Source organism: Brassica oleracea, chromosome C8 (genome assembly GCF_000695525.1).
Source record: "Brassica oleracea var. oleracea cultivar TO1000 chromosome C8, BOL, whole genome shotgun sequence".
NCBI lineage: Eukaryota > Viridiplantae > Streptophyta > Magnoliopsida > Brassicales > Brassicaceae > Brassica > Brassica oleracea.
The window spans coordinates 5286265-5299673 of NC_027755.1; the positions used below are offsets into that span (position 1 = coordinate 5286265).

The 13409-nt window shown below is 35.3% G+C and overlaps 2 protein-coding genes across 2 annotated transcripts; both read left to right on the forward strand.

Moving 5' to 3' along the window:
• Window positions 1–4725: 4725 nt before the first annotated feature.
• Window positions 4726–12244, forward strand: LOC106308525. The gene is made up of 5 exons (XM_013745679.1): window positions 4726–4783; window positions 5548–5824; window positions 6265–6669; window positions 8280–8417; window positions 11864–12244. The coding sequence occupies exons 3-5, from the start codon at window positions 6286–6288 to the stop codon at window positions 12242–12244; spliced, it is 903 nt and encodes a 300-aa protein (XP_013601133.1). The 5' UTR covers window positions 4726–4783; window positions 5548–5824; window positions 6265–6285.
• A 204-nt stretch (window positions 12245–12448) lies between these two features.
• Window positions 12449–13290, forward strand: LOC106308526. The gene is made up of 2 exons (XM_013745680.1): window positions 12449–13202; window positions 13268–13290. Exons 1-2 carry the CDS (start codon window positions 12449–12451, stop codon window positions 13288–13290), a joined length of 777 nt encoding a protein of 258 aa, XP_013601134.1.
• Window positions 13291–13409: the final 119 nt, after the last annotated feature.

The window sequence follows — 13409 nt, forward strand, 5'->3', positions numbered from 1 at the left end:
GTTTCTGGAACAAATTTTCCGCCTGTATTGTAGCTGAGCGTGGGGGCGCGTCCGAACTCCGATTGATGCGGGGTTAGCGGCGTTGGCTTCGTCTCGGCAAGAGATTTAATTTGGTATCTGGCTCGTCGTCTGGATCGACCAGAGTTGAGGGATAGAGCTGTTTGAAGTTTGTCGGGAATTAGGGTTTTTACTGCTCGGATTTATTTCTGGTTTTTAGGGTTAGGGTTTATGAGAGCAACGTCGTGCTGATAACGTGTTGTAAATGAAATGTTGGGGAAATATTTCTGTTATCATTACTGTCGACCAGGAGGTCCATATATATACAAGGTATTAGACCGTCATAAGGTCATGTTTATCCTAACAAGATAAAGATAAGGATAAACACTATGTTACAGATATACATGGAATACTAGGTAGTAACCCGCGTCTTGCGCGGCATGCGATATCTATATCATTCTTAATTGTAAAGATTTATAATTTTGTATAACATAAGGTGTATCTTAAATCCACGGTGGTTAACGAATAAATGGATGATAATATGTGGAACATGGAGTCTATGACTTGAGTTAATTTTGACTTCATGTTGATTTACATGTTAACAATTTGACAATCACTGTCATTAGACATGTTTTTTTTTTTTATAAACCGAAGTATATAACTTGCCTTAGATGTTAATAAAATTTTGAAATATAGGTCAGAACACTCAAAATATGATTATCTCGGGGGAGAAGGAAAATATATAGCCAAACTCTAACCCTGTGTAATTTAAAAAATATAGTACTCGAAATGAAAAAAACAACATTGAAGCATAAAACAACTGAAGGTTATCCGACTCTTTAAAACATAAAGAAAATAGTGTTTAGTAAAAAACCAAAATAACATTAAACTTCCGTAAAATAGTAAATCAAATCTTTAACTCTCTTGAAGTTGAATCAAATTCCACGGAATGGAATCTTGAAAGTAAAAAAAAAACATCAATACTATCAACATATATTGGTTATCAGAATTGAATTGTCATAAAAAAAATTCTTGAGATCATTATAAACTCACATTGATTTGTAGTATTTTATTTGAAAAATCTCAAGATCAAATAAAATATCCGAACAACCTTCAACAGTTGTTAAATGTCAGAAACGACCAAAAATTTTTCATTAATACTCAAAAATTCAGTTCTGATCACAAACAATTAAAATTCTAGGCCAGAATAATAATAATAGGGATTAATAATTAATAATATTCATGCAAACAAATAATCACCATTTTGATTATGTATAACATAGAATTTGTAGGTCTAAACAGCATACGATACGGTATAATGTAAGAAGACCCTCTCACCTAAGGGTGTCCAATTCAGGTATGGTTTGGTTTTAGTTCAGTTTTTCGGTATTTTGATTTATAAAAAATAGTTACCATATTAAAACCATATTTAATATGGTTTGGTTTGGTTTATATACTGTCGATTTTTGGTTTACTCGATTTTATATCAAAAAGAAATATATTTATCCATTTAAATATTTTGTGAATTTTATTTTATACGATTAGATATCGGCTTTAAATTTAATATAACACGACAATATTTTTGTTTTAAAATAGATTACTTATTTTTTTAACTATTTAAATAATCATTGAACTTATTAAGTTAATAATAGTAATAGCTTTATGGAATAAAAAATAAAAATATTAGTAATCCATTATACTATTAAATAACTAAATATTAGAATACATATTTGTCAAAAAACTAAAAATTATGTCTTGTTTAATTTAATAAAAAAGAAAAAAAAATAACTTTTAACTTAAAATAAAATATTCAATTACTAAAATTAACGCTTAAGTATGAGGATCACATCAATAAAATAAATCATGTATATATTTTTAATTATATCATATACTTTACATATACTTATATTACTATATTTTGATTAATCGATTTATTCGGTTTTATCGGTTTATATACCAAACCATATCTATATACCATGTTTTTTTTATATCTATATTCATTTTGTATACTCAGTACTATCAAATTCAAACCACTTTCTCTATTTTTGTTTGGTTCAGTTTTAATTGGTTGTGTCGCTTTTTGGTTTATTCGGTTTTATACCAAAACCATAAATATATTTCTCCTTTAAAATATTTTGTGAATTTTATTTTATACGATTTTATATCGGATTTAAATTTAATATAACACAGTGCTATTTTTTAAAAATAGATTACTTATTTTTTCTTTTAATATTTAAATAATCATTAAACATATTAAGTTAATAATACTAATAGCTTTATGGAATAAAAAAAAATATTAGTAATCCATAATAATATTAAATAACTAAATATTAGAATACACATTTGTCAAAAAAGTAAAAATTATGTTTTTTTTAATTTAATAAAAATATAAAAAAATAAATTTTAACTTAAAATGAAATATCCAATTACTAAAATCAACATTTAAGTACGAAGATCACATAAATAAAATAAATCATGTATATATTATTAATTATATCATATAATTTACATATACTTATACTACTATATTTTAATTGATCAATTTATTCGGTTTAATCGGTTTATATACCAAACCATATCTATATGCCACGGATTTTTTAAAATGAAATTCATTCGGTATATTCGGTACTACCAAATCCAAACAACTTTCTCTATTTTGGTTCGGTTCAGTTTTGATTAGTTCTGTCGATTTTCGGTTTATTCGCTTTTATACCAAAACCCATAAATATATTTATCTTTTCAAATATTTTGTGAATTTTATTTTATATGATTAGATATTGGCTTTCAATCTAATATAACACGACGATATTTTTGTTTTAAAATAGATTATTATTTTTTCTTTTACTATTTAAATAATCATTAAACATATTAAGTTAATAATAGTAATAGCTTTACAGAATAAAAATAAAAAAATATTAGTAATCCATAATAGTATTAAATAACTAAATATTAGAATACATATTTGTCAAAAAAAGTAAAAATCATGTTTTTTTAATTTAATAAAAAGATAAAAATAAATTTTAACGTAAAATAAAATATTGAATTACTAAAATCAACATTTAAATTTGAGGATTACATCAATAAAATAAATCATGTTTATATTATTAATTATATCATATAGTTTACATATACTTATACTACTATATTTAATTGATCGATTTATTTGGTTTAATCGGTTTATATACCAAACCATATATATATATATCACAGTGTTTTTAAAATGACATCCATTCGGTATATTCTCGGTACTACGAAATTCAAAGCACTTTCTCTATTTTGGTTCGGTTATAATTGGTTTGGGTTTTCTGGATTGAACACCCTACTCTCACCCATATAAATACCATTGTTTTGAGTTGGGTATTTTCTAAATTATTCTTGAGTAGATTATTATTATATAGATTTTCGTTTACAACTGATATATAGTTAACAGAAGCCTTCGAAATGTGGTATCGTGAGAACAATGATTTTAGTGTACAATGATTTGGTAAATCACGTGGTATACATAATTTTGTATTGGACACTATGGCTTGTATCAAATCACAGATTATAGACAATTTTATTGCTGTAGTTCTCTCTGATTTTGTTTTTAAAAATATAAGATTCCTTTCTGATGTAAATATATTTTTGAAGTTTAACGTAGCAAAATGTTAATTAAAAAATAAAAGAAAACAAATGGTGATAAATAAAAGGAAGTATTGGACACAATCTACACGTTCTTCTGCTTCACTCTAACACATGTGTTGTGTCTGTTCTCTTCTTTGTCTTCTTCTTCCCTCCTCTTTCTTTTTCAAATTTGATTCGTTCACTTTCAGATTCTCTCACCAGACACAAACTCCATATTCACTCCGACAGTGGAAACATTTTATCTCTTCCTTTTTCTTTCTCACTTTATGTTCATCACGACGAACACTACGCTTACATGAAATTCAGCAACTTCATAAAACACTATGCTGCAAAGGTTCTTCTTCTTCTTCTCGAAAAGGATATGAAGGCCAAGACAGATGCATGAGCAATTTCTTCATCCCAAGAAGATAGTTAGGACTCAAGAACTTATCTAAAACCAGTTGACACCACATGACGAGCAAGAGCAGGGACTAAGTATGGACAATGTCGAACCCAACATCTGAAACTGATTGAACAATGGCCCAAGGATAACAAACCTCTGGCTACATACAAGGAATGCAGCACCAAGACACAAAACCAGGGACAATCAATCCCGCTGTGAGAAGCGCTCAGAGCGCGACACGTATACAAAATAGAGAATAAAGTCTTTTCATGCAGCTACGTCAAAACGACCAAGAGAGAATTAAGTAAAGTTTTAAAAATGTTTCTCCTTATAGGGGATATACTAGATAAATACATAGTCTCTGGTTGTCTTTATCATATCTCGGATTGGATCTGCAGTACGGGCAGTTACATGGTTGATCATCATTTGGTTTATAACAAAAACGATTAAAGGAAGAGACGTCTCCTAATTTTGGACCAGAACAAACGTCCCTTAGAGGACACGTGGCAGGAAGCCGTCTCTGTGACCGTCTCTCTCTCGCCGTCTCTCTCGCCGCATCTCTCTTTTGCCTTCGATTTGAGATCTTCCTCTCATCATATTTTAATGAGTTACCGAGTCCCCATACTCCTCATCCTCCTCTGGGCGATAGCTGGGTCATGCTTACCTTCCGGCTTCGCATCCTCCGTTGGCGTCTGCGATCATCATAATGAATTGGAGGTGTTCCGATGCGGAATCGAGAGAAAGTGTCATCACTCTTTGTACCCCAGACCTCCTACAGAGGTTTGCAATTGTAGCTTCCCCCTCATTTTCCAATGATTTTGTTAGATTAAACGACTGCGATTTTCCGATTGAATTTGATTTGTGTTTGATATGTTTGGCGAGACTCTCGGGGTTTGTCGCGTTTCTATGTTAAGAGTTTGATGATGTGCTCCAAGTAGAATAAGCTTTGACTTAACATCTCCTGAAACTCAGATAATAATGCTTGGTCCAACTTTTCTTACTTTGGCATGTCCTTTTAGTCTTGTGGTGGTCACAACAAGTCTCCTTTTCTGTTTTGTTGTAGCTTTCGTTAGGCTCATACGCATTCTTAAGAAGAAAAATATAGGCTTGTAGCTTAACTTCACTTATGTATTTACCTTTGCTCCACTGTTTCTCGAGGTCTCATTTTTTTCTCCCTTTTCAAACCCTTTTAAGCTATTCATAACAGAGCATATTCAAATGTTAATCCATATTGGATGTGGTAATGGTCTTCTAACTGCTCTTAAAGAAGGAAGCTGGTGGCTCGCTTTCAGTTTGTACTAGTTTTCATGATGAAATAGTCTACTTAAATGGTCGGGTTGTTTAGGAAGACATGTCTACAACTATGATGTATTCGTGACTTATCATGATCACACTGTTATGATCTATTTAAATGGTTGGATTGTTCAGGAAGGACAAGGCTATAGCTATGATGTATTTGTGACTTATCATGGTCACGTTGACTTAAATGTGGGCTTGTTTTTGTATTTCAAGAAGTACGTAATTTGTGGTTTTTGCTAACGCAGGTGGATGGAGACTTGCTAGACAGCCTCATGGATTCAAACCTTGGAAATGCTTATACTTCCATACTATTTTATACCTCAAGGCTATAAAGTAGTCATTTTTTCTCAGTCTCTAGTCAATTCTGTAGGAAACAGAAGGTTATAAGGTTTTGTCATAGTAGTGACTTGACCTATAAACAATACTATTGTCATTTGGCGCAGAACTGAAACACTTAAGAAACATGTTCCATATTCAGGGCAAGAAGGAATTGAGGAGCTCAGAAGAATTGCTATAAACCAGGTCTCACTCACTTCCCTCTTCTTCATTCTATTTTGGTTAACATTGGTGAAGCAGTGGGATAATGGTAGGTAGAACGGTGCTGTGAAAATCTCTTAAGCTTCATGTGTGCTTTCTTGAAATCATCCCCATTAGGCATAGTTTGTTGTAATGAAAGTGTTTTATAATTTTGTTTTAAGAACTTATAAGTAAGAGACTTGCAATAAACCACTTAAATGTTCAAATCTCTTTCTAAGTCTCTTAACTCATTTTTACACTTTAAAAACTATTAAAAATTAATTAAAAGATCTTTTATGGGGTTTGGATAATGATGTTCTTAATGCCCTGTCGCTCACTATTTATTTATTTTATTATTATTATTATTATTATTATTTTTTTTTTGAGCAAAGTCGCTCACTAATTATTAACAGCAGCAATTACTCTCTCTCGCTTAAACCTTCTAGGTCCCATACCATACTCACAAAATGCAATTTTCAAGAAACTCAATACTTAGACAACGAAGCAGAAAAGAAGGTTGGAGGTCGGTTTCTAAAAGGTGGACATCCGAAGATAGTTCAACGGCCTTCACCGACGTAACAAGCTGTGGTGGTGGGCCTGGTGGTGGTTACTCTTCAATGGAGGGTCTTTATGGGGTCTACTCAAATGGAGATACAGCAACCAGAAGCAAGAGGGTGATGGTTGTGGTGGATGAGACTTCGAGGTCGAAACATGCCATGATGTGGGCTTTGACTCATTTGACTAATAAGGGAGATTTGATGACTCTTCTCCACGTTGTGTCTCCTCATGATGAAGCTTCTCCTTCTTTGGTTCAATCACTTGGTTCTCTTTGCAAAGCTTGTAAACCCGAGGTAACTTACTGTAACGTATTTTCTGTCAGATTTTTGAAAAGGTTTTGAATAAATAAATTCTTAAAATCTTGATTGGTTGATTGGTAAGTTTTAATAACAAAAGCCAAGAATTTAATTAAAAAGTCTAGCAATGCACATTTGGGTTTCATTTTTTGTTTTTATACTATAATAATAATGTAAGATGTGTTGGCTGAGAAAAAAAAAAAGATGTGTTGAACTACTTGAGTAGTGCATGCGTTAGTGTTGGAGATGAGAAAAAAATGCAGAGAACTTGTCTCTGCAAAGTTTCTAATTGATTCCACTGGCTCCTCACCTTTTTTATATTTTTAAAAGAAAATGGATGTTAAATGTATTTTCATCATTTCTGATTGTACGCTTTTTTCAGTTAAAGATCCAACTTATTTTCCTAGTTCAGATCTAATGGTTAAGAAAATGGTTTTATATCTTAGTTGAAGTATAGACCTGGTATTGTTGGTACATAAACAGTTGTTACTTAAAAGGTGTATTTTTTTTTATCCGTCGATAATTTTATTAATAAGGAAACGGGCCAAGCCCATGGCCGAAGCCCAAGTGCAAGCGTACTGAAACAAAAGCCCATAATACAAACCGGGCAATTACAACGATCAGGCCGAAGCCAAAAGGGAAAGCACGGCCCAACCGGCCCAATACACAAACGCGGGCAGTTCGCCCTAGTCGCGCCGAATCGAGACGGCCACCGACACCATTTTTCGGCGGAGCTCCTTACCTGCAGAGCCTTCACACCTCCGTAGTTGTTCTCCGCAGCCAAGTCTTCACGCCGGAGAGTTCATCGACCACGTGAGATCATCTCCGACTTTGCACCACCAAACACTTTGGACAGGCGGTGGAGAAACACCACACTTTTGCGCTTAGCTTCGCCGGAACTCAAAACATGCAGAGCTCCCGACTAGAAGCAAAGCTTTTCCTTCTTCTACTCGGAGAGAATATACCGATGTCAACGATTCCTCATCCGATTGAGATCCAAGATCCAATTATACCCACTTAACCGCGAGCCAAACAGCTCACACACATAAAGGAACCAAAGTCCAAAGTAACGGACCACCACAGCCGGCGACGTAAGGAAGAACATACCTTCACATCCCGGAAACTTGACCGACGACGGCGGAGCTTTCGAAGCCTCCACCCCTCGGAGATAAAACCGGCGTCGACAGATCTGTACAAGCCTCTGTCTCCCGGGAACCGTATCACAATTGACCATACGACAGGCCCACCAAACCCACTCCTCTTGCGACCGCGTCTTCCCTCCAGCGGTAGAGACCCCCGAGGGGGTGTGGTGCACACTCATGTTTACTCTTGAGTTTTAAAAAATTTTAAATAGGATTTCGGAAGGAAAGTTTTTCGAAAACATCAACATGTAATCAGGTATTGTTTTTCGTAAATTTTAATTGCATTCTCGAGATATTTCTAATATTATAATTCGCCTTGACTTAATCGTAAATAGTCACCTAAAGATTCCTTGAGATTTTTATAGTACTTTGGAGAAGTAAGAAGTGCTAATTCTTATCTCTTTTTGCATCAACAAATGTATTATAGTGGATTTGACAAAGATTTTATGGTAATTATCTTTTAAGGTGGATGTGGAGGCGTTGGTGGTTCAAGGACCAAAGTTAGCAACTATACTCAGCCAAGTGAAGAAACTTGAAGTCACTGTTCTTGTTTTGGGTCAGAAGAAATCTGCACCATTCATCTCCTGGTGCGTCATCTCAACCGTCAGATCTCTTTTCTCATCTCGAGTTATTCTGCTAGAAAGTATACAAAGTTTGAATTTGAAAATAAATTATATCTCAAATTCAATCAAATGTAAAAATAATCGAAAATAATAATGAAACTGCAACAATATCTTTATTTATGACGAAATAAAAAACTTAAAATAATTTTATCATTACATATTTGAAAATTCCAATTCAAAAAATAAGTCTATCTACTCATATTTAACCTTAAATTAATTTATAAAATTTCGAAAATTATTTTTGTTGAAAAGTAAATGGAAATCATGTACACATAAAAATTCTAAATCGTATAAAATTAAATTTAATAGAACTAAATTGGTTTTTATATCGATGAATGAATATATGTTATAAGTCTTGATTGTCTATTAATTAGGATTTGGTAACATATTTTCAAGTAATTTTAGTATTTCATAGTTAGATTTTGGAATTTTGAATACTTTTTAAAAAATTATAAATTGATATACTATCAAATTGATATATATTAAATCTAAAAATAAGTAATATATTTAGGTATATAAATCTATTTCGGTTACATTCGGATGCCCGAGATACTTCGGTTCGGATCGGGTTCGGTTTCAGTTCTTTAAATATCAAAATTTTGAACCGTTCGGATATTTAATTAATTTTGGTTCAGATTTGGTACTACTTTTTCGGATCGGGTTCGGTTCGGTTATTCGGATCCGGGTTTTTTGCTCAGCCCTAAATATACAAGTGTGAACTTTTGTATATACTAAGCATTTTATTAGTTGATTATATGTTTAATAAAATATTTATTGTTATATAGTTCAATTAAATAATTTCCGAGTTTAGATGTAAGAGATTTCCTCAAGACGTCTACCAAGAAATTATGCACTAACAATCTCTCTTAAAAAGGTTTTTGGAATGTAAGATAAATTCATGATTATGAGATTTTATGAAAAAGTTTGGTAAACTGTAACGTATTAGCAGAGTTTTAAAAACATTTGAAAACAGTTTGTAAATTTAGGGACAGAAAACTTCTCGAAAAATAGCACAATTTCTTTGAAAAAATAATTGTATTACACTATCTGTAATCATCACAAAAGATAACTATAAACTATTGTAAAATAATTGATATCTTGCATATTTACATGTTTTTAACCTTCATATCTTATACATTTTGATCATATAGATTAGAAATTATGCATCTTTAGTTTTCTTTTTGCATTGCATAAGTCTTTATCAGGTGTTGGAGTGTCCATTGGAATTCTTGGAGTTACTTGTAAGCATTTGAGATCAAAAAGGGAGTGGAAAGTGTTGTTTGGGCGAGTAGAGCACCGGAGCGGGCAATGGGAGCGACCTACGACACCCGCTCCAGACGAAACGAAGCCAACGCGACCTCTTGCACCGGGGTTCGGTACCCGCTCCGAACCAACACCCCGTCGACAACTCTTGAGAGTCGGAGCGACCAAGACGGAGCGAGGTCTGCAGCCCGCGCACAAAAAGAAGAAGTGAAGTCGGCATCTGGAGCGACTTCCCGCAGCGGGGTGAGGCACCCGCTCCGAGATCAACCTCTCGTCGACAACTTTCGAGAAGTGGAGCGACCATAGGGAGCGAGGTCCGCAACCCGCGTGCAAAACGAAGGAACGAAGCTAACATCTGGAGCGATGTCCCGCAGCGGGGTGAAGCACCCGCTCTGGAAGCGGAGCGACGTGACCTACCCACGCGCGTTTCTCTTCTTCTGATCGAAAATTTATGTTTTATTTGGGCCTTTCAGGTTGTTGACTGAGCCCATTAGGTTTTAGAAGTCATATATATACTCTTTAAACCTAATATGAGGATCTAATCTTGTTTTCTATCTAATCAAAAGCCACTTTTGGGAAAAAGATCTAATCTTGATTATAATTTCTTATCTTTGCTTGATTATCTTGCTCTCTAATCATGTTTAACCTTGAATCATCTATGGTTTTGGGGTTATTCATGTCTATTAGTGAGTAGATTAATCTTGGATTCATGGACTAGGGTGATTAAGGGTGATTAGAGAAGATCTAGGGTGTTTAGTGTTAGATTTACTTGTTTTCATGCTTGTTGAGGGTTCTCAATGCTATTTTAGTCTTGATCATACTAAAATAGATATCTAGGCATTTCCTGCCCACAAGGTGTATGATGAAATGTCTGAACCAACTCTTCAATGCTTTTAGTTTGCTTTACCTTATAGATTAGTTGCTAAAGGAGTTAAGATTGCTATTGGACTTGTTCTCCATGTTTGCTTTAGTAACATTCAACCTAAGAGATTAGATGCTTGAGTTGCTTTACCAAAAGAACATTCATCTAGAGATAAAGCTTGTTTAGCTTAGTGTCTAGGCATAAGGAAAGTGTTTGATTGATAGCTTGCCACCCTTAGATTGGATCTACATCACCCATCAAATACCTAGCCCTATGAGTCCTCTTGCTTCATATTGAGAAAGAAAGATCATTACTTTATTGCATTAGCTTATTAGTTCTTAGTTCATACAATCTTTAAAATCGGATTGCACTTAGCTTAAGCATGAACTTGCATTCCCTTTGCTTTAGAATCACCTAGGATTGGTTCGACAATCTTTTATACTACAATATTTGATTAAGAGCCTTGAAAACTCCTAACATCAAATTGGCGCCGTTGCCAAGTTCTAGGTTGATTGTGACATTGAGATTTAGTCACTTGCTTGTGACTAAGTCATTTTTTTTTATTTTGTTACTGCTTCTCCTTCTTCCTCTCCCTTTGCATTTCAGGTGTATGAACTTGAGGAGTAGAGGTTCATCAAGCCTAGTTCCAAGAGTTGAAGACATAGTTGCACTTGAGAGGGAGATAGCAAGAAAGAGAAGAGAAGAAGAGCAACAGGCTCACTTTCAGAGATTGAGGTTTGAAATGGAGCACAATCAGAATCAGCCTCATGATGGAGTGGCCCAAGGAGCTGCAAACCTTAGGCCACAACATCCACAGTGCCAAGCTAGAGCCATTGGAGCCTATGATCAACCTCACATTCATGGTCATAGGTTGGGAATCAGAGCACCAGCTGTGGACAACAACAACTTTGAGATCAAGTCAGGACTGCTTAACACCATAGAGAACAACAAGTATCATGGCCTTGCTGCTGAAGACCCTTTTGATCACTTGTACAAGTTTGATAAATATTGTGGCTTGTCCAAGACCAATGGTGTTTCTGAAGATGCATTCAAGTTGAAGTTGTTCCTTTTTTCTTTGGGAGACAAAGCACATCAATGGGAGAAGGCTCTTCCAAGTGACTATTACAACTTGGAATGAGTGCAAGAGGGCATTCATAGAGAAGTTCTTCTCTACCTCAAGGACAGCCAAGATCAGGAATGAGATCTCTAACTTTCAACAGAAGAAGCTAGAGGGATTTAGTGAAGCATAGGAGAGGTTCAAGGGCTATTGGTCTCAATGCCCACATCATGGCTTCACCAAGGAGAGTTTGCTTAGCACCGTCTATAGAGGAGCTCTACCACAGTGCAGAAACATGCTTGATACTGCCAGCAATGGTTTCTTTTTGGGAAGAACTGAGGAAGAGGCAGAGAAACTGGTAGAGAACATGGCCAAGAGTGACTCAGTCTACAGTGAGGAGTATGATAAGATCAACAGAAGTGATGATCAACAGACAAAGAAAGAGATCAAGTCCTTACAAGACAAGATGGATTTGCTTCTTTCCAACCAAGCTAAACAGGAGCAGATGAACTTTGTGGGTGGTCCTACTCAAGAGGTTCCTCCTAAGGTCAATGAGGTTGATGGTTTAGAAGGCCAAGAAGAGCTGTGCTTCATTAATGCTAATGGCACATGGTACAGGAAATAGCCCAATTTTCAGTACCAAAATAACAATCAGCAAAGGCCTTACTACAACAATCAGTAAGGAGGTTACCAAGCCAAGCAGAACTATCCTCAAGCCAACCAGACTCCTCAGACTCAAGGAAGCTCTTCTCAAGCTCAAGCTCCAGATTCAAGTGTGGATTCCATGTTCAAGCAATTCTTGGAATTTCAAGCCAGAAATGAGAAGACCATGATTTATGAGTTCAAGAACATCCATGCAAAGATTGATGGGAACTATTCTGACCTCAACAACAAGTACATGCAACTTGCCTCTCATCTCAAGGCTTTGGAGAGTCAAATTGCTTCTATGCCTTCATCCTCCAAGCAGCCAATGGGGCCTCTACCAGGGAAACCAGAAAAGAACCCCAAGGAGTCTTGCAATGTTGTCTTCTCCACTACTTCTCCAAAGATTGAGCTGAGTGATCATGAGAAAGAGAAGGATGAGATTGAAAGACTGGTATTTAGAACTGAGTTTGGGAAAGTTGAGAGATTTGTTGTGGCCACAGCTGAAGCACAAATTGTGACGGACGCTACCAGGAAGGTTGAAGCAACAAATCTGCAAAGAGCTGAGCATAAGGCTGAGAAACAAGTTGAGAAGAGAGCTGACAACAAGTTGAAAGAGGTTAAGCTAGAGGAAGCCACTGAGGTTGAGCTATCACCCTATGATAAGCTCCCTTTCCCCCAAAGAGTTCTCACCAAAACTCAGAAGAAGGTGCTATCCAAGTTCAGGAAAAATCTTAGTGATGTTGGGGTCATGCTTCCAGAAATCTCGGGTATGCGTGAAGCTCATGTCCAGATGATACTCATCAAGGACATTCTAGACCACCAAGATGAAGTGGCCGAGCTTTTGGACATCCCCATTCTGAAAATTGATCCACCAATTCCTCCAAAGTCCCTCCCTAAGCTTGAGTTCCAAGGGATGTTCACCTTGCCTTGCTACCTTGGTAAGCTCACTTTTGATGATGCTCTTGTTCATTCTGGTGCAAGTGTGAATGTGATCTCAATGAAGATGATGAAGAGTCTAGGGTTTGAGAGCATGGAGCCAAACATATCTTCCCTACAGTTTGGAGATTCCTCTTCTACAACTCCTATTGGTCTCATCAAGGACTTCCCTTTGAAGATTGGAGCATGCACCATTCCTATAGACCTCA

Excerpts from the sequence above, each read along its gene's own strand:
- LOC106308525 (XM_013745679.1), top strand. The coding sequence starts at position 6,286 with ATGCAATTTTCAAGAAACTCAATACTTAGACAACGAAGCAGAAAAGAA. Across the intron at positions 6,670-8,279 it reads GCAAAGCTTGTAAACCCGAG|GTGGATGTGGAGGCGTTGGT; the intron begins GTAACTTACTGT and ends TTATCTTTTAAG. Across the intron at positions 8,418-11,863 it reads CCTGGTGCGTCATCTCAACC|GAGAGTTTGCTTAGCACCGT; the intron begins GTCAGATCTCTT and ends GGCTTCACCAAG.
- LOC106308526 (XM_013745680.1), top strand. The coding sequence starts at position 12,449 with ATGATTTATGAGTTCAAGAACATCCATGCAAAGATTGATGGGAACTAT. Across the intron at positions 13,203-13,267 it reads CACCTTGCCTTGCTACCTTG|ATGATGAAGAGTCTAGGGTT; the intron begins GTAAGCTCACTT and ends ATCTCAATGAAG.